The 22,624-nt window shown below is 36.6% G+C and overlaps 1 protein-coding gene across 1 annotated transcript in view; it reads right to left on the bottom strand.

The window, feature by feature from the left end:
• Positions 1-21,446, bottom strand: part of ITGB3BP (integrin subunit beta 3 binding protein) — a gene marked incomplete at both ends in the record, with an annotated part of 37,438 nt that extends 15,992 nt beyond the window's left edge. The window contains 4 exons of the mRNA XM_084242361.1: positions 1,772-1,895; positions 10,392-10,434; positions 21,020-21,048; positions 21,261-21,446. Of these exons, the coding sequence (XP_084098487.1) occupies positions 1,772-1,895; positions 10,392-10,434; positions 21,020-21,048; positions 21,261-21,446 (382 nt within the window). The remainder of the gene's footprint in view (positions 1-1,771; positions 1,896-10,391; positions 10,435-21,019; positions 21,049-21,260) is intronic.
• Between the last annotated feature and the right edge of the window lie 1,178 nt (positions 21,447-22,624).

The following is a 22,624-nucleotide window of genomic DNA, read 5'->3' as shown; positions in this document are numbered from 1 at the left end:
CATCTCTAGCCTATACCCCAGTTTTTGTATGCATAAATAAATAAAAATAAATCTCTAAAAAAGCCAATAAAATGCTATTTAAATATTAATAAAAGTGCTTATTTTAACTCATATTTTGTAACTCTATAAATATTTAAAAGGTAAAAATTGTTAACAGAAGAAATGACTTCATGTGGAACTTGAATTATGTCATAAGTTATAATTTCTTATTTATTTGGAACTTGAGGTTATAAAAGGCACACTTTCTTATTTCTAATATAAGATGACATATTAGGATGAGCAATAGAATGACTAAAAATGACATAATCTAAGATCCTAGACTGAATTTTCCATTTTGAGACTTCTGTATGTGAGACTTTGTATATATATGAGAAAAAGTACATAAAACATGTGTACAGTTTAATGAATAATTATAGAATGAACCAGTGTAATGCCACAGAAGTTAAGGAACAGAATATTAGCAGCACCTCAGGAACCCTTGCTATATGACTTTTTTAAAAAGAGAGCTTACTTAGTACTATAATCTTTGATAATTATCCACTTAAATGTCAACTGGGATCATGTGACCAATCTTTTTATGGGCAAAAGGAATGTTCCCTACATCCCTATTTAATTTCAATATGGAAATTGAGTATGTATTCACTTAAAATCTATTAACATTTCAATATAGAGATAATGCAATCTACAAAGCAATAATTTTTAATTTTAAGTGAAAGATATATCAAGTATAGAAAACAGCTACAGAGTCTGAAGAAAATGTATAGATCCTCATATACTTTTGTAAAAGCAAACCTAATAGTGATGGCTTTAAGATAATAAGCATTTGATTAAAGTAAAATAAAAGTCATTCAAAAGTTTAAGATCTCATTCTGGGTTTCATTACAACAAATTAGGTAAAGTGAGGAGATTTTTTTGTTTCTGTGTAGCTTTTAGTATATGCTTAGCACTCAAATGCTAAACAATAAAATATGAATTAAGCTAATCACAGCATATCTAAAATATATTTTATTAAATTTGAGCCTATTTAAAATTTTATATTATAGAAATTTGACATGATTCATAACTTTTCTAATATTAAAAATTAAACTGATGAAATCTAGATTTCCCCACATTTTAAATAATTATTTCAGCAATAAATTACCAGAGAACAAGAGCTATGTATGGTCAAAATTAAACTAACAATATTTTAAAATAAAGAATTTCATATTAAAACTAGGTTTTTCTCTAATTGAGCATTCCATAAACCTTTTGCAAATGCATTTAAAATGGTCTGGGGAAAAGAAGGGAAAGAAATATAAGAAATGAAATAAACCTATATAAGGTACACAAAATGTGGATAAAACTAAATGGACAACATGGATAAAAATAACATTTAGAAGTGTCACTCTTAAACTGTAGTACAGCAGTACCTGAATTATGTGTCCTTTAATTTATGCACATGATGGATAGCTTGTTAAAGGGTGTATCTGTTACCATTATAATTGATAGTAGCTGAAGGCAGTCAGGCCATAATTTCTATTTAATGGATGGGACAGTAAGGGAACAAAGTCTGTAGTAGCATTTTAAAGTAAGTGCCTAGAAAGTTTACATTTATGTCCAAAGTAATACCTATATTCTAGTCTTTCCTATGTTGAATTCTTTTTTTTTTCTGTGTTGAATTCTTTAAGAGAAAAATCAGCAGCAGAAGATTCACATATTATTAAATCTAAATTCTGATTTAACCAATAAATAGAAAAATCTCACAATAAGTGGAAAAGAATGTTAAACTAACCATTTGATGGCACATCTTCTTCTGTAGAGCTTGTGGGAGAAGCAAATGGGCTCATCTGGCAAGTTCCGGTTGTTGGAGAGTAAGTTATACTTTTCTTCCCTGTGACTTTTGAAGGTTTGAATGACTGGAAATAAATATTAATTTTGAACAAAAATACTTATGGTTAGTGATAGATATTTGAAAATACCTTTAAAAACCTGCAAAATTCAGATGAATACTCTTTCTAATATTAAAAATATTTCCTTTTATTTCTAATATTAAAAATATTTTCCTTTCCTTTTGGGTTTTAAATATGGTCAGGGGCCTCCCTGGTGGCGCAGGTAGTTGAGTGCAGCGCTGTGAAGCTGTCCGCAGCCTCTGCAGCACCAGGATCCCGGCCAGCCGGCTTGGGTCCCACATGGCGAGGGTCCCACATGGCGTGGCACACCTTTCCTGTCTCGCCCGCTGCTCCCCTCAGCAGTGTATATTGTCAGCCTGCCTGTTCTGTTCCCCACTCTGTCTCTGGTGAATCCTGTCATCCTCCTGTACATCTGGCCTGTACCCCAGTTCTTGTAATAATAAATAAATCTTTGAAAAAAATAACAAATAAATATGGTCAGTTGTCACCCTCAAAGGGAAAACTATTGTTTTAAATCATGTAGATATTTCAATAATTAGGGCATCTCATTTGATATTTATAAAATTTTAACATTAAAGGGGAGGTGGTATTTCTAAATAAGTTAAAGATTACTTACTTTACCAATTATATCCTGACTTTTGCTCTCAGTTGAGACTGAAGTGTAATTATGGGGTATGCGGGAAAGTCTCATAAGCTACCTCTTAGTAAGACCGCAGGGAAGTCGTAGGAAGGATGAGTGCTATCCTAAGCCTTCACAAAGTTGCTCTGACACAGCAACTTAATAATAAAAAATAATGTTCAAACAACTGAGTTTGACATTTATGTCTTTTGAGAATTGGGCCTGTCCTATATCAACCTTTTCTGAGGTTTCCTCCTCTGTTCCCATAGACCTTGTGCATACCTTTTATTGAAGTTGGCAGTTTAATAACTTAAATTTCTGTGCCCTGTTAGAATTTGAATGCTGAAAATATCTTTTTTCATCTTTGTACTCTAGAACTCAAAAAATGTGTGATGAGTGAATGATTTATTTTTATTTTTTAAAAACATTTTATTTATTTATGCATACAAGAACTAGGGTACAGGCCAGAGGTGTGGGGGGTGGGGTGAGAGGATTCACCAGAGACAGAGTGGGGAACACAACAGGCAGATTGACCAAAGTACACTGCTGAGGGGAGCAGCAGGCAACACAGGAAAGGTCTGCTGCGCCATGTGTGTAGCTCCCTGGTCTGCTGCGCCATGTGGGTAACTCCCTGGCCGGCTGGGGGATCGAACTCCTGCTGCAGAGGCTACAGACAGCTTCACAGGTTGTGTATTAACCCCTTGCTCCACCAGGGAGGCCCAAGTGAATGATTTAAAAAGAACATCTTAGGGCCTCCCTGGTGGTGCAAGGGGTTAAACACAGCACTGTGAAGCTATCTGCAGACTCTGCAGCATGAGTTCCATCCCCAGCCAGCCAGGGAGCTGCCCATATGGCTCAGTGGACCTCTTCTGTCTTGCCCGCTGCTCCCCTCACCCTCAGCAATGTGTTTCAGTCAGTCTGCCTGTTCTGTTCCCCACTCTCTCTGGTGAATCCTCTCTCCCTGCTGCACTCTGGCCTGTATCCCAGTTCCTGTATGCATAAATAAATATCGTTTTAAAAAAGAGGGGCCTCCCTGGTGGCACAAGGGGTTAAGACGTAACCTATGAAGCTCACAACAGCCACTGCAGCAAGAGTTTGATCCCTGGCAAGAAGCTACCCACATGGCAGAGCAGACCTCTCCTGACTTGCCTGCTGCTCCCCTCAGCAGTGTATTTCAGTTTATCTGCCTATTGTGTTCCCCACTCTGTCTCTGGTGAATCCTCTCACCGCCCCCCCCCCACACCTCTGGCCTATACCCCAGTTCTTGTATATACAAATAAACACATCTTTAAAAAAAGAAAAAAAGAACATCTCAGTAAACTTGGCCAAGCCACTCTACTCAGAATTATATTCATTTTTTTGTTAGTTCACTCATCCAATTTTAAATGGCACCTGTAGCCCCAGTCACTAGCTTTGCATATCTGGGGCCTCAGCTAATTCTGTGATCCCAGTTTAGAATGCATACTTTCTTACCTTGCCCAGGAACAAGTCTTTCTTTGGTTTTCTCCAAACATCCATCATCACACTATTAGTTGTATGCTCATCTGATTCCCTTTAAACTTGTTTTCTATATTGCTATCCAATCATCCAACATTTGATTACATTTGATTACATTAAATTTGTACAAAGAAAACAGAAGAAATTGTTTTGCCTTCATAAACACAGAGACAAGGTCTTAAGTTAATCTGTGCTATAGAAATTCAGAGGAGAGGGAAAATCAAAGTGGGCTGTCAATAATCTTTTTTTTTTAAGATTTATTTATTTATTTATACAAGCACGGGAACAGTCAGAAGCGCGGGAGGGTGAGAGAATTCACCAGAGCCAGAGTGGGGAGCAGAACAGGCAGACCAACAAAGAACACTGCTGAGGGGAGCAGAGGGCGTGGCAGGGAGAGATCTGCGCACCAAGTGGGACCCTCACCGGTGGCCAGGGATGGAACCGGCGCTGCAGAGGCTGCAGGCAGCTTCACAGCCTAGCGCTCAACCGCTGTGCCACTGAGGTGGCTGGTGTCAATAATCTCAAGAAGGATTATTGTGAGAGAGAGGGTAAAGCTTAGATAAGTGAAAATAAAAGGCATGGAAACCGAGAATAGGATGGATTTGGGAGAAAAAGGAAAGGTCTCACAGCTCATGATATGTTGCCAAAATGTAGAGTTGTATTTTAACTTGGTAGCTAACTTAAAATAATTACAAAATGCTCCACTGTCAATTATTCTTTATTTTTTAAGACACCATGGCAGAAATAGTAACTGTGTCACCTTCGTCAATAATCTTGGTATTAGTTCCAAAATCTACAGCATAAATTTTTTTTCACGGTTATGATTTTTTTTAATATTTATTTATTCATTTACACAAGAACTGGGGTACAGGCCAGATGCGCGGGAGGGTGAGAGGATTCACCAGAGACAGAGTGGGGAGCAGAACAGGCAGACTGACAAAATACACTGCTGAGCGGGGCAGCGGGTGCGACAGGAGAGGTCTGCTGCACCATGTAGGACCCTCGCTGGCCAGCCAGGATCGAACTGGCACTGCAGAGGCTGTGGACAGCTTCACAGCGTGGCGCTCAACCACCTGCACTACCAGGGAGCCCACAGTTACGATTTTTAATGATAAATAATTATTAGTACTGGGGGGGACAAAAGACATTTTGTTTCACTTTATGTATCCACAACAGCCACCAATGTAACCATATCATTTACCAAAAAAAAACCAAACTAAAATATCAAGGTACTCTAAAGCAATCTTTTTCGTAGGGTAAAAGTCTTTTTATCAGGTGGTTATTATTACCTCTCCATCTTGAGTTTTCACCTGTTTATATGTATTCAGTCATAAACAATGACATTTATCCAATCCTACCCTAGTTTTCTAAAAATTTATTGCCCAGAACTATTTCACTGTATATGTACAAGAAATGAAAGTCACTATCCTAATGCACATTTATGTCAATCTGTTTTCCTATTTTCGCCAAAAAATTATTTTTTCCAATTGCCAAATATATAAACATTGCAACACTAGATCACACATTTTTCTTTGGAAACAGTTCTCTAGCTTTCATAAAATATGTCTTTGTGTGTGCACACACATATGTGTGTGTGTGTGTGTGTGTGTGTGTGTGTGTGTACACTTTTCTTTTCCCTCACCTTAAAAATACTGAGACTTCTCTTTTGCTTTTTATTTTGGTTATCTGTGTTGGTTAAAAGGAAAAAAGTCTGTCTACAACTATAATACATAGAGCAAAAAATGAAAATCTACTATGTCATTAAATATTCTTCAGTAAATAATGCATTTTTATATCATTTTTCTACTGGTATATACAGAGACATAATCTGACTTCCCTACATTCCACACCCTCCGCCCCCAGTCCAGAGTCTCCAAAGGACCTTCCATCAAGGTCTTCTAATTTTTTAAAAATTGAAATAACATTGCATTAAAGGGTTCTCTGACTTTTAAACCCTAAAGATGCTTAAGAGTGAACCTAAATTCACCTATGAATTTTTGTACTGCCATCCAACAAACATTGAAGGTCTTGGTCTACCACAGCAGGGAGAGTTAAGAAGACTGGATATGAGAAAAACTGAGCTACTAACTGGCACTCTTTCAATAAAAGAGTGTTACCTATCAGATTCTTGATGAACAAAAGAAAAAAGGGGAAAGACAAAAAGAAAACAGATTTAGTTAAAGAAGTAAAAGTATTCAGGATACACACAAAAAAAAAATGTAAGGAAATAGAAATCAGATAAGCCACAACTATTTCTATAATAATTTACAACTACTTGTAATATTTACTGACTCCTTAGAGATATTTACTATTGCTATTTAAAAAAAATGTCATGTTCTAAAATTCTATGATCAGCCCAAATGCCACTGTACTATTTCTGAGAAGGTCAAACCTTATACATTAACAAAACTAAAATTTGGGCATTGATTTTTCAGCCTAAAAAAAGAAATCAATGTTCTTCTCTCCATAATTTCAAATATATATGATGTTCCCTTCCAATATCTTTCACAAATTGTAGCTGGCTTTGTCACCTTGTTTAAAGCATACTCTACCAAAAAGGTGCCTGCATTTCATTGATTTTTACCTATTATAAACAGTCTAGAAAGTACAAACTAAGGGTTCTTTCAGGATGAAATATAGGATATAAAAGATCTGCTATTATTATTATGAACTACTAGCCTATGCTATCACTGAGACATTTAAAACATAGGTACTAAAAGGCATTTGGATAACCAGAAACAAAAGAAAAATTAGAGCAGATAAAGGAAGAATTTTCTTATTAACCTTATACTAGTTAATGAGGTTACATAGGAATATCTCACCTATGATATTGCTATGTATTACTAGTACTAACTGTAGAATTTATATTAGAAACTCTAAAAGCTAGCTGTTTCAAGGACTTTTCACAATTTGGGTCTAGGATTCCTAGAAGAGTCTTAGATAACAACTAAGTTCTTATCAGTTGTCATAATTATCATCCTTAATGGTTCTAATAATGTTGGGGGTTTTTGCTATTTTTAACAACAGCTATGAGAACAAAATAATTTCCCATGTATCTCAATGATTTCACAGGTATTGTGGGGAAGGATTATAACTAATATGCTAAATTTATGGTGATGGAACTGTTTTACATCTTGACTGAGTGTTCGGTACACAGGCATATACATTTGTTAAAACTCATTTAAGATCTGTGAATCTTATGTTACATAAATTTTTTTTTAAGATTTATTTATTTTTATACAAGAACTGGGGTACAGGCCAGATGTGTTCGAGGGTGAAAGGATTCACCAGAGACAGAGTGGGGAACAGCAGGCAGACAGACCGAAATACACTGCTGAGAGGAGCAGCAGGCGAGACAGGAGAGGTCCGCCCTGCCATGTGGGTATCTCCGCAGCTGGCGGGGATTGAACTGGCACTGCAGAAGCTGCAGACAGCTTCACAGCGGTGTGCTCAACCACCTGCGCCACGGTGGAGGCCCAATAAATAAATTTTAGTTTAATAAAAAGTTTCTTAACAGGAAAATGTTGGCTGAATAGTGATATACTGGGTTCCTATTTGTGCTGATTATTGTTCTAAAACCTCAAGATATTGAACTATTAATTTAATAATATCACTATTATAATTTAATAATATCACTAATTTAATAATATCACTATTATATCCTGTAATCCACAAGATGTTTCCAATGAAGTCTCTTCATGGAAAAAAATACAGACACACATACACACAAATAAGCAAAACTGGCAAGAATTATTGAAGCTAGGTGATGGCTACATGGGAGTTTATATTATTTTCTTTACCTGTGTGTCTATTTGAAGATTTCTGTAATAAAAAGGTGAGAAAGAAGAAGAAAAGGAGAGGTTGGACAAAGAAAAGAAAGCAATAGATTTGAGTCAGATCAGTAAGTCTGCAGAATGTGAGCTATAAAATTTCTAAATGTCCTCAAATCCAAAGTTCTTCCTAATTTTGGTAATGAGCAGAAACTGAAGACAAGGTTAGGCCACAGCATATTCAGATTTAGAATTGTTCTACCAATAGTATTAGAGTAATCCAGACTGGGTATCCATGTCCAAATCAACAAACCTCCCCCAAAATCTACACTTCCATTCCTTCTACAGCACACTTCTTGAGTTGCCTTATTAGGAAGTATGTTTTTCCCCTTCTCATCTGTAGCATCTGCTTCTTCAATTCCTTCTCTGATTTGGTCTGAAAGAAATTGGATCAAGATACCTATGATCAAATTGGTCATAGGTATATGACCAGGTAGCCAGCTATCCCTAAAAATTCATCTAGACAGTCACTGATGGCAGCTTGTAATAAATAATTCATCATTCCTGAAAATCCTAGAAACAGTGCTTGGAGGGCAATAACTTAAGGAGCCCAAATATTGTAGGTAATAATGTTAATAAACTGAAACCTTCTTCATTCCTCCTAACAATTTGGGAGGTTCAGCAAATAGTGGTATTTGCAGTGTACATTCTACATATTAAAGGAAGGTGATGGGATTATCTATACCTCTGCTCCCATCATCAGGGAAATCACAAGGAAAATGGCTTTTGTAGATTTGCTCTAATATCATAGAGCATTAATCTCAAGGAAGGTCTGGGAACATCAGGAGTTAGGAGTTCCAAACATCTCTGAATGAAGAAGAAGCTAGAGTTGATGGGTAGGTTCCACCTCAACAAACTGCATTTAAGGGGCACCTTCTATGTGCCAAGACACTTGGACACCAGAGTCTTCTTCATTCAGCATCATATTTGTCAGTTATAATAATCATAAAGTTACTACTAGTTGCTCTGTAGCTTCACTATAATTATGTGCTCTTAGAATTATAGGTATATATCTTGAATGCTTGATTATCCTTTGTCTGGGATAAGGCAGTCTCAACAGGATTAATGGTATATGGGCAGATTCTTGAGAGCCAAACTGCTTCAGGGCTAAGTTGTTAGTGGAGTGGATAGAAGTATATGTAGCTTAGGAGGGTAGCCTAGACTTAGCATGGGAGCAAAAGCTGTCAGAACTAAGATGTAAATATACAGAGCTACAAACAAATGGTGAAGAAATTAAATGATAAAAAAATCAGAAATGGGTCAGGCAATAGAAATGTTGAAGACCGAGACAGGATGCGAGGAGCCTGTTTTGAACAGGTAATAGCCATGGGATACCAAGATAAATTAGCTGATTTAAAGGTACAGAATTGGGCCAAATATAACAATGTATTTTTCTAATACAGGATATTAGCTGCGGCAATGGCTAACTTGACACGTACACTAATCTTGGAGAAAAAAAGGACAGAAAGCTTGCCATGATGACATGAAGCGGATGAACTCCTAAATGGCCATTTGTTTCCATTCAAATAATGTTACCATCTCCCAAAGAACAGTTTGGGGACAGGAAAGAGCAGTATTTCATTTCAAGCTGGACTACTCCTCTACCAAAATACCATTCTGACCAAAGAAACAGATGCAGAATTACAGTCACAGCTGCATTCTATACAGAACAAGTTGGATAATGGTACTCTAAATTGTTAATTGCAGTGCTAATGATTTTTTTTAGTGCCATTGCAGTATTTTGCCACCTTTGTTTAAATTTTTTTAAAAAGCATCTAAGAAGTTTTAAAAATGGTAAATTGCTTAATACCAGTGAGTCTTCAAAAGAGAAATTTCATATAAAATCCATTTCTTGTAATGGCATTCAATATGGGATTTCATTAGCCCATTTATTGACTAGCTATTTGTGTTAATTTACTTTCTCACCAATTTACCTGCATTTAAGATTGCTGAGGCCATAAGTATTTCAGTATTAGTGTTTGCATCAAGATCCATAGTTGATATGAAAAGATAATAAACTAACATATGTCATCATATGCTGGCATTGGGAATGTGCTATCACTAGATTTACAAAAAATAATAGCAACAGTACAATTATATTTTTATTGTGACAACCATGGTGAAATTTATAACAGTGTTAGTATTTTATTGCTTAATCATGCCAGCATAGCTAAAGGAGGTAATTAAATTTTTGATATAAAAATGCTGTTAATGTTTTTATTTCAATTTAGATTATAGAATACAAATTGCCATTGTCCCTTATTGTTTCTTGTACATTTAAGTGGCAAGGTATTTTTTTTCTACAGTGAACTAATTTTTACTAAATTATTTAATTACAATAACTAAATTATTTCCTCTTAAGTAAAAACTTAAAGCTGGCCAGGAACTTTGACATATTAGATTTACAAAAACTATTTTATATGCAGAAAATGGTATACCAAATACCTTTATGTCACAATGTTTTTTATAATTTTTACATTTATTAAGATAAATAAGTAGTTTTAAAAATGAAAACAATCTTACTATGAAATTACAAATGCATAAACAAATACTTACATTTTCTTCTAACATGCCATCCAGTTTCAGTGATCTTCTAATACTGTAAACAAAACATTTAAAGAAAACTTTAGATTTGATATATTTAAGTAGCCAAATATTTAATAATATATAATGAAAGATTTAAAGTTATTTCCATCAACTAAAGTAAAATACCATCTCTTTAAGAAAGCTATTTTCATAACTTTTTTTAAATGGTATATTTCAAGGTAGAATGATAATTAAATGTTTAAATGGATCTTTTTTATATGTGTGGCTATACATACAAATATATATACACATTCACACACATATACATGTACATCATACAATTCAATCATTAAAACCATATTATAAAGAATCTTAGTAAAAACCACTATATTTGTGTTTTTAAAATATCACAAATGAAAAATTACATGTAAGAGCAAAATAATTTATACAACTTCAATAGTGATGTTGAAAGAGTATTATTTGCAGAAATAGTGTTAAAGGTATGAGCAAGGTAAAAAAGAAGTTCTGCACATTATTCTAGCTTTAAACATGATTCAGAGCTACCAGACTATCACTTAACTGAGGAACAGATGCTCTATGTCTTTATAAGTCCCCAATCCATAAGAAACTATTTTTTGTCTCCTTCACTAAACTGATTCAGGAACATGCCAGTCTCTCTTTGTGCAAAATCTGTTCTGCTAAACTAGATGCCCAGCTGTTGGTGACAATGCTTAGAAAGGAAAGCTGAATATTTATAATACTTTATTTCGTACAGCTGTCTTCTAAAGAGCAGTCATCAACATTTTATTGAGTGCAGACTAAATGCTCAAAGGAGAGAAAGGTCAATATAAATTAAAACCAGCTTTTTCAGTGACAAATGCAGTATTAAAAGTACTTGCTTGATCCCTGATAAATAGAAATTAAGTTATTTAAGAATATTAGAGGATCTGAGCTTCAAAAATGATTTTGAAGGATGTATTATAGAAATCAAAAAGTATTCATAGATCCTAGAAAATGACTACTCATAACTGAATAGTGACTTTAACAAGTAACAGAAAAAAATAGAAGTGATACACAATTTACAAAAATTATTGAGCAGCAAATAATAAATGCAGAAATTTAATTTATCTAAAAAGGGTCACTGAATTTTTATACAACTACATTAGCCTATCATAGAACATTATTTCTTGAGATTATATTGGTTTTAAGAATTACTTATCTTTTAGAAGTCCACTTGAAATCAATTTATTTATTTATTTTTTAAAAAGATTTATTTATTTATTTATCATTTATACAAGCACTGGGTACAGTCAGAAGCGCAGGAGGGTGAGAGAATTCTCAGAGCCAGAGCGGGGAGCAGAGCAGGCAGAAGGACCGAAGTACACTGCTGAGGGGAGCAGCGGGCGGCAGGAGAGGTCTGCGCGCCATGTGGGACCCTCCTCCGGTGGCCGGGGAGCAGCCGGGGATTGAACCGGCGCTGCAGAGGCTGCGGGCAGCTTCGCAACCCAGCACTCAACCGCTGCGCCACCAGGGAGGCCCTTGAAATCAATTTAATATAAATTCTCAATGAAGCAAAAGGAAAGTAGACGCATGAACAAATAAAAATGGTAGATAAGAAAAACTCCATATTTAGCTTTTGAAATAATTAAAAAAATATGCATGCATGCATGCATTTATTGAAGTAACACATATTATATGCTTCAGATTTAATATCTTTATACACTATAACATACTTCACCACCGAAAGTCTGGTTTCCATTCATCACCATACTATTGGCCCCTTTTACCCATTTTATTCTCCCTCCCCCTGGTAATAACCATCCATATGTTCTATATATCTGTTTTTTTGTTGTTGTGTTTGTTTGTTTGTTTAACATTCCACATGAGTGAAATTGTACAGTATTTTTATTTCTCCATCCAATGTAATTTACTTAGCATAATACCCTCAAGGTTGATCCAGGTTGTCACAAACAGCAAGATTTCATCTTTTTTATGACTGGGTAATATTCCATTTTAATATGTGTATACATACACACATATATAGAGAGATATATATCACATCTTCTTTTATGCATTCTATTTGTTAATGGACACTTAGGTTGCTGCCATATCTGTACTATTACAAACAATACTGCAATGAAAGGGGTGATAAATATCTGCAAATTAGTGTCTATATTTTTTTCTGATTAATACCTAAAAGTAGAATAACTGGATCACATGGTATTTTTATTTTTAATTTTTTGGGCAATCATCATACTGTTTTCCAGAAGTTGTACTAAATTACATTGCCACCAAGAATGTACAAAGATTCCTTTTTCAAAAATGTATTTCTATTTAATTTTAGAATATGTATCGCTGTATTCAGGTGTGTGAGATGTTTTGTATTTTATAAAACTCAAAATGTAGAAATATAAAACTAGAGGTACACAATGAGCACTTTTACTCTTTGTTTTTATTTTTTTTATTTTATTTTTTTAAATATTTATTTATTTATTTATACAAGCACTGGGTACAGTCAGAAGCGCGGGAGGGCGAGAGAATTCACCAGAGCCAGAGGGGAGAGTGGAGTAGGCAGAAAGACCGAAGTACACTGCTGAGGGGAGCAGTGGGTGGCAGGAGAGGTCTGCACGATTGAACCGGCGCTGCAGAGGCTGCGGGCAGCTTCGCAACCCAGCGCTCAACAGCTGCGCCACCGGAGAGGCCCTACTCTTTGTTTTCAAATGTCAAGAGGCAGTACTACAAAAGGAAATAAACCCTACCCTGATAGAAACTGTTTAAAATATTGTGCTTTATTATTGATAGCTAATTTTAAAGTAACTAATGTTTAGACTTATTTATTTATTTTTTAATTTTCTAGAGGCATGTCTTATTTATTTATTATTTGTTTGTTTGTTTGTTTATACATGCACTGGGTACAGTCAGAAGCGCAGGAGGGTGAGAGAATTCACCAGAGCCAGAGCGGGGAGCAGAGCAGGCAGAAGGACCGAAGTACACTGCTGAGGGGAGCAGCGGGCGGCAGGAGAGGTCTGCTCGCCATGTGGGACCCTCCTCCGGTGGCCGGGGAGCAGCCGGGGATCGAACCGGCTGCAGAGGCTGCAGGCAGCTTCGCAACCCAGCGCTCAACCGCTGCGCCACCGGGGAGGCCCACTAATGTTTAGATTTATAAGACTTCCAGTTTAGGTCCTAGAATGATCTAGTATTTATAATAATCATCAAAGTTTTAATGACAAGACTAAGAGAAATTTAAGAAATCACTAGTTCATTCAATGGGGAAGAATTAGTGTGACCTGCCCACACACTGCCCAGAGGAGAGAAACTTAGGTCTTAGGTTCTTTAATAATAATCTTGGTTGAATTGAGGACAGGGTTAAAGATGAGATAAACAAGCCTACCAAAAGCAAGCCTACCAAAGGAATTTATGAACATTGCATTAAAACTGGGCCTCCGTCAAAATATCATTTGTCAAATTAAGGACTTACTATAGGTAGATAAAAATCTACCCCCTTTTTTAAACTCACTTTTACCCTTGAACCACTGTAATACAAATATGAGATGTTGTTAAGCAGATTAGTATGATGCTAATAGGAACAGAGAGGAAGAGATGAATGAGACACATACAATAATAAAAACAGACAAAACTTGATTAGAGATATGAAATAAATATTTTCTTAAATTATTTACTCATTTGCTACCAGTATTAGCAATTAAAACAGATATATTTCTGACAGTTCTGTAACGTTATAAGATGCTCTTGATTACCATATTGTTTTTAAAATTTGGCACCGAAAATAGACAAAGAACTCAAAATAGACATTTCTCAAAGAAGTATCACAAATGATCAATAACACTCAACATCACTTATATCAGGGAAATGCAAATCAAAATATGAGAATTTCACACCCATTAGGTCAGCCACTGTCCTATAAACAGAAAAACACGTATTAGCTAGGAGGTGGAGAAACTGGAATTCTTGTGCACTGCTGGTAGGACTATAAAATAGTACAGCTGCTGTGGAAAAGTTCGTTGGTCTAAAAAAAAATCAAACAATTATTATATAATATAGCAATTCCATTGGGCCTCCCCTGGTGGCGCAGCGGTTGAGCGTTGGGCTGCGAGGCTGCCCACAGCCTCTGCAGCGCCGGTTCGTTTCCCCGCTGCTGGCGAGGGTCCCACAAAAAAAAAAAAAAAATCTCTCTATATATAGAGTGTATATATATATATATATATATATATATATATATATATATAGCAATTCCATTTCTGTGTTTATACCTAAAAGAAGTGAAAGTTGGAACATGAAAAGACAGATAGTGTTATACTCTGTGCTCACAGCAGCATTATTCCCAATGGTCTAAAGGTGAAAGCAATGCAAGTGTCTATCAACAGATGAGTTAGTAGACAAAATATAACATACACATACAGTGCAATACTATAAAGTCTTAAAAGGAAACAAACATGTTGCAAAATGAATGAATCTTGAAGACATTATGAAATAATGACAGTTACAAGAAAGACAAATACTGTAAAACTCCACTCAAATGAAGTACTTAAAGTGGTCAAATTGATAAAGACAGAAGATAGAATGGTGGTTGCTTGGGGCTGAGAGGAGGGGACAACAGGGAGTTATAACTTAATGTGCTTAAAAATTCAGTTTTGCAAGAAGAAAAAAAGTTCTGGTCATGGATGACGGTGATAGTTGCATAACAAGATGGGTGTACTTAATGTCACAGAACTGTACACTTTCAAATGGCTAAAACAAACTTCTATTATGTATTTTTTACCACAATTTAAAAATATTTATTTATTCGTTCATTCATTTATTTATTTATTTTCTAAATGGGCACCTACCTATGGTAGCCTATCTCCTGTGGGTTTCCTTATAACCTCTACAGGTTACTTCTCACCTCCAACTTAATCCAAATTTTTATTTATGCCCATAATTTAAATATTCTATCTTTTAAGTATACTTGGTTGTAAGTTCACTCGGATCAAAAAATTCTGGTTGTGGTGCCTCCCTCGTGGTGCAAGGGGTTAAGCACCACGCTATGAAGCAATCTGCAGCCTCTGCAGCACAAGTTCAATCCCACATGGCACAGCAGACCTCTCCTGTCTCACCCACTGCTCCCCTCAGCAGTATATTTCAGCCAGTCTGCCTGCTCTGTTCCCCACTCTGTCTCTGATGAATCTTCTCACCTCCCCTCGCCCGCCACAGCTCTGGCCTGTACCCCAGCTCTTGTATGCATAAATAAATAAATCTTAAAAAAAAAATTCTGGTTGTTACCAGAATTACTGTGGGGAATTTTATTTTATTTTTAAAAGATTTATTTATTTATGCATACAAGAACTGGGGTACAGGCCAGACATGTGTGTGGGGGAGGGGATTCACCTGCGACAGAACGGGGAGCAGAACAGGCCAATCTACTGAAATACACTGCTGAGAGGAGCAGCGGGTGGGATAGGAGAGGTCTTCTGCGCCTCTGGCTGGGGATAATGGGACCAATGCTGCCATAGCTCCCTGGCCAGGGATCAAACTTGTGTGCTGCAATGGCTGCAGATAGTTTCACAGGTTGTGTCTTAACCCTTGGCACCACGAGGGGGGTCCAGGAATTTTAAAAAGATAAAAAACATTTGACATGTAATTTTATATCAGTGGGAATAGAAAGTAACTGTAGAACTAGCTATTATCACTAAGACTATCCTTTCCTATTTTATTTAACTTTCCACATTATAGTATACTAAGTAGGTATACTGATTCAAGAAAACAGACAAGTAGATGAGTTTCATTACAGATTATTAATAGCAGTGACACTATTATAATAGCTATTCTAGAGAAATTGAGCTACTTTATTCCTAATTAAGAAGATGAAACACTTCAAAATTTATTATAAATTAAAAAAAAACATAATGGTGATAAAAAAACTCACAGAATTACATGCTCTCAGGTTTTCTGATACAATTTAACATAAATTGGATTAAACATAATTTTATATAATTTTAAATAGCAAAGCTGAAGGTAAGAGTATACATCTTTTGCTATTTATGTCTTTTTTAAGTGTTATTTTTATTTATTTATGCATACAAGAACCGGGGTGTAGGCCAGAGGTGCGGGGTGGTGGGGAGAGGATTCATCAGAGACAGAGTGGGGAGCAGAACAGGCAGATCTAACGAAATATACTGCTGAGGGAAGCAGCAGGGAGACAGAAGTCTGCTGTGTCAAGTGAGTTAGCTCCCTGGCTAGGGATCCAACTCAGGCTGTGGTGGCTAGTGATAGCTTGATAGTGCTGAGACTTTAACCCTTGTGCCACCAGGGAGGCCCAACGCCATTTACTGAGATTGTCGTTTTCATATTTTATGATCTTGGTTCCATATATGCATGATTTTATTTCTGGCTCTCTATTTTGTTCCATTGGCCTATATGTCCATTTTTATGGTCATAAAATACTCTTTTGATTACTATAACTTTGTAATATAACTCAAAATTGGGAAGCAAGATGCTTTCATTTTGTTCTTCCTCAAAATTGCTTTGGTTACTGGGCCTCCCTGGTGGCGTAGGCAGTTGAGCACAGCACTGTGAAGCTGTCCATAGCCTCTGCAGCACCAGTTCAATTCCGGCCGGCCGGCAATGGTCGCACATGGTGCAGCAGAACTCTCCTGTCATGCCCGCTGCTCCCCTCAGCGGTATATTTCGTCAGTCTGCCTGTTCTGTTCCCCACTCTGTCTCTGGTGAATCCTCTCACCCTCCCATGCATCTGACCTGTACCCCAGTTCTTGTATAAATAAATAAATAAATAAATAAATAAATAAATAAATTGCTATGGTTGCTTAGGGTTTTTATGGTTGTATGCAAACTTTTGAATTGTTTGTATTATTTCTGTAAAAAAATACCATTGCATTTTGATAGGGATTGCATCGAATGTATAAATTACTTTGAGTAGTATGACTATTTTAATTTACATTTATTTAAAACACTGATATTTAATATTAATTCTTCTACTCTATGAGGACAGAATAGCTTTCCATTTGTGTCTTCAATTTTTTCAGAAATGTCTTACAGTTTTCAGTGTACAGGTCTTTCATTTCCTTGGTTAAATTTATACTTTTTTTTTAATATTTACAGTTGCAAATGAGATTACTTTCTTATTTTTTTTCCTGATAGTTCACTGATGTAGAAATCCAGCTGATTTTTTATTAAAGATTTATTTATGCATACAAGAGCTGGGTACAGGCCAGAGGTGTGGAAGGTGAGAGGATTCACCAGAGACAGAGTGGGGAGCAGAACAGTCAGACTGACCAAAAGTACACTGCTGAGGGGAGCAGCAAGCAAGTCAGATTTCTACATACTGATTAAAATTGGGAAATTTATCATTTATACAAAATTATCAATAGTCCATATTTAGATCTTATCACTTGCTCCATTATGTTTTTTATAGCCAATTTATCCACCAGTCTAGGATTCAATTCTGAATCACACACTGCATTTAGCTGTACCATCTCTTTAGACTACCTAAATCTAGAACAATTCCTCAACCTCTCTTTTTCTTGACCTTGAGATTTCTCAGGAATGTAGACCAGATATTTTTGTAGAATATTCCTCAAATTAAGTATTTGATATTTTATGTTATGTAGCCCAAGGTTTAGTCTACTACATGCAACATATATATCAGGCTAATTCTTCTTTCACCTGTGCTTACTACATAGTGTTCTGGCTTCAGCTCACTTTTCTGTTTCACCCCTTGAGATTGAATTTCATACAAGTCCATTAGTGCAATAAAAATATGATTCATTCACAATCTAGTTGCTTTCAATGATGGAGACTTAGAGATTCTGGTCTGTGATATCAGCAGGGTCCCTCATATCATAACAAGGTTGTATTATACTTTACTTTCTTCTGTCTTTACTTTTTCAGTAAAGGACTGTATTTAAAATTCAAATTATTCATACTTATATTAAATTCTAAAAACAATCTTCTTTTAAAATGCATGGTTATGGGCCTCCCTCCCTGGTGATGCAGGGTTAAAGTCCCAGCACTATCAAGCTATCACCAACCACTGTGGCATGAATTCGATCCCCAGCCAGGGAGCTAACCCACATGGTGCAGCAGACCTCTCCTGTCTTGCCAGCTGCTTCCCTCAGCAGTGTATTTCAGTAGATCTGCCTGTTCTGCTCCCCACCCTGTCTCTCAGGAATCATCTCACCCTCCTGTACCTCTGGCCTACACCCTGGCTCTTGCATGCATAAATTAATTAAATAAATCTTTAAAAAAATACATGGTGCTTTTCAGTACAAGAATTTACAGAACTTTGAACAGCTACTGTGATTCAAAGGATGTTTATTAAATGGTTGGCTTTTACATCACCTGACATGTCAGTTCACACCATGTTTCTTTATAATCAGTCCACAGAGTAAAAATCATTGTATTTGGCATTACCTCCAGCATGACTACAAACTCAGATAGGTTCAATAAAACTACTTCTGAGCTTATATGCTTACATTCATTTTCCTTTATCAAGTAAAAGAAAGCATATTTCAATGTTCTTTCAGAAAACCCTTAGATGTTTATGAATATATACTCAGAATGGACTCCACAGAAATACTGTTACAAATAATTTTCCTCAACACTAATACTGTTCCAAACTTAGTTCAGTCCATAAGAACAGAAAAAAATTATCTCTCAGAGGTTCGTCCTTGACTAAATTAGAATGACTAAGTAGAAAGACTAAGTTCACACTAAGTAGAAAGACTAATCAAGTGGTGCTAGCTAGGAAGCTTTATAAAGAAAAAGATGTAAGAAAAAAAATCACTAGAATGTGATATGACTATAGCAAGAGCTATTATAAAGGTATGTTTGACTTTAGTTTATGCAAATATAAATATGATATGAAATTTGTCTAGCTAGGATGAAATACTTTCAAAGTGGCAACTAACCATTTATTACAGATATTTATTAAGTAACTATCTTGCTGAAAAGAACACTGAGTAACAATCTAATGGTCCTACAACCACTAAAGCAGCAGAACCAAGATTCAAATCCTGGTTTATCTTGCTCCAAAGTCTTCAAATATAAAAAAAATAAATAAACTTTCAACTTAGAAAAAATGATGATGCCACTAATTTTGTAACATACATTGAGGAGGAGCAAGTTTGAAAGGGGAGGTAATTAACCTAATCAAACCAGAAGTCACATTTAGTTCCAAGATAGTATCTGTCTTACATGACCAAAGAGACTGCAGAGAAACTATATAGTTAACTGAGCACTTAATTCAAGATAGGTAACCTCTAAATCCTTTAAAAACATTTTAAGTAGTGTTGATGCACACCAAAAGATACACGTAAGATGAGCAAGTTATGAGAGGTATAATATGAAAATAAAAAAATGTAAGCTTACTACAAAGTTTAAGTACTAAATCATTTTTAATGTAGGTACATACCCCTATCTGCTTCTCTAGTCTCTGCTTTCCCTACATTGTGACCATTAAACCGAATTTTGTACTTATCATTTTTGTTTTTTTAATTAATCTTATCACATACATACACACTTACTCCTAAGTAATAAGTTTGTTTTTGTTTGTTTTTAAACTTTAGAAAGTTAATATACTATATTCAGTCTTCCAGAAATTGGTTCATTCACCCATTATGGTTTGAAGATTCATCCATTCATTCTAGTGTCATTAAACACAGTTTCCTATTTATTTTAGATTCACTGAAGCCATGTGTATTTCCAAAATTACTCAACTACATTTTTTCCCTGTCAAGGTTCAACGAAACTAGAAACAAGATAGCTTACACAATCCCATTTAGTATCTCAAATGCATAACCACAAGTCATCAACATGACTTAAACACTACTCCACCTTCATACAGCACAGTATCCAAATCATAATTAAAGATTTAACAAAAGTAGGTTATTGTTCCTGTATATCTTTCCATTTTCATGCCAATTTCTATTTGATACAATTGTTTCTCCCACTAGGTTACTCTGCATTTTGCTCAAACCTGAACGGGGCAATGTTAGTGTAGACGTACACGGAATGGGGTACCCAAGCCAGCTTGGAAAAAGGGAAAGCCAGAAATTTTCACATATTAGATACTATTCCCGCCCCCGCCAAGTTCTTTATTGAGTTTTTTTGTTTGTTTGTTTTTAAATAGGGCAGCAATAAGTAGGAAGCTTGAAGCTCACAGTTGGTTAAGACTTGCCTAATGGTTGGATAGTTCTTTCCTTAATTGTCTGTTTCCTTGTTTCAGAGCTGGAATTCAGGTCTCTTGAGACCTAGTCCTTGAGTTCTTCCATTTTTATATGAACTGACCACATTAATGTGGACACTAGAGGACTTTATCAAATTATACGTCGTGTTTCAATCTACTCTGTCCCATCCTTGGTAAAATTAGCCATATTTTGAAATTATGTCAAGCAATACATGGCTAATATATAGCCATAGCCTATGAAAGCAATTCTGCCAAAATCCTGGGAGAATCAGAATTAAAGTGGGCATGGACTCCTGGAGGAGCACGGCTCTCAGAGGGGCACAGATGGGTGGAGGAGACCAAGCAACAGGAACTGTCAACTGAGGACACAAAATTCAGAAAAGCAGCAAAACGAAAATGGTTATCGGGTCATATGTTATCTCTTCTTTTTCACAGAGGGCCCAACAAGCAGCAATACGTGGGGAGGAGATACCTACGGCATTTCGACTGTCAGGAAAGCGCCACTGCCGTCGGATAAAACCGACTAAGCAATCTCCTCCGCGGTCAGAAATACTTGCGAGCGCAACGCTGAAGCCTGAAAAGCGCGGGAGGGCGGGCGCTCAAAACGGTGTCACATTCATCGAGGCCCGCCGGAAACACGCTGCCAGTCACTAGAGTTCCGAGTGTATGCAGGGGGCGGGAGTGCACTCCCCTAGGACCTCTGCCAGTCCCTGCCAGTTCAACCCTGGCCCCTCTCGCAGGATGCTAGTCGCAAACTGCCCTTCGATGAGGAGCAATAGAGCCATCTCTGTTGGCTCGGGGTGGACTGTGTCTAGATTCCTAGCCGGACAGTGTGGGACGTGCTCTGTATCTAGTTTCCGGTGGCGCGGAGGCGCAGTTGCCATGGCAATTGAAGACAGGCCGCGGTCTGTCGTGCGGCGGCGAGAGCATCGCGGAATCTGCGAAGAGAATCGGCTGCGCTTTCTCGTTTCTGAACTGAAATTAGGTAGCAAACAGCTTGCTGTCTCGGCCTCTTTGCTCCCTCGATCCGTCACTATTCGGCTTTCTCTTCTCCCACCCCACCACCCCCCGCTTTAAAAAAAAACAAACAAAACTTCTTTTTCATACTAACATTGTCTTTGGAAGTTCCTGAAATATACATATAAATACAGTTTTATGCCCAGAGGAATTCAAGAATAGAGAGAGGTGGTCCAAGATCAGCTGTGCACGTATTTCCCTGGGATGAAACGGTGACTGGCTGGCTCTGTTTTCGCTTGGCCCTTTGGAAGCCGTAGGCGCTTGTTAACAGTTTATTTTTCTTGCTATTGTGTGGCTGGTTATTTATGGAGCCGTTTGCTGCAATGTTCTCTCTAGGCCCCTGTCTGGGTCTCGGGCTGGAGTTTTAAATGAAGGAGGTTTGTAAGCCTGAGGGGTGCAATTATATATTTATTTAAGCTTCAGTTTAGTCTCTCGTCATAGCAAGGGAAAGAATAGAATTCTGGAACATTTCTGCAGTGGGATTTCCCCGTGAGGGAGTCACTTCTTTTGGAAAGAGTATATGAGGACGATTCTTTAAAAAAAGAAAAAAACACCACATTTTAAAATTATTTCCTGCAAATTGAACTTTATTCTCCCTTTTCTTATTGGAACAGTTTTCGCGTTTGTGAGGAGATGCGTGCACGTATATGTGTTTAAAACTCTGATGCTTAATTATAGTGATACCAATTTGCAGTAACCAGACTGTGACACCACATCCCTATGGGGTCCTTCTAAATCTGGTGTAATATGAAAGTGTCAGGCAGGCGGTCTGTGTATTATAAATAGGGTACTTCATCCATGATAAGCGATTATTATCTTTCTTTCCCAAGTGTAAAAGACCTATATAATTCAAGAAGGTGCAAGTGATTTAGGCCTCCTGAGTAAGGATCCAATGAGTCCTGAAGGGGACCCTACCTGTGTCGTCTTATTGTTGAACTTGAAATATTCAATTTATTAGGTTGGAATGTATTCTTAGAAGTCAAAGCTGAGTAAAATAATGTTGGAAGCTGTTAGAGCACCAGCACAATTTAGTGCCTTGTATTAA

The sequence above is a fragment of the Talpa europaea genome (genome assembly GCF_964194135.1).
Source record: "Talpa europaea genome assembly, chromosome: 9".
Lineage (NCBI taxonomy): Eukaryota > Metazoa > Chordata > Mammalia > Eulipotyphla > Talpidae > Talpa > Talpa europaea.
This window is presented reverse-complemented; position numbering and strand designations above follow the sequence as displayed.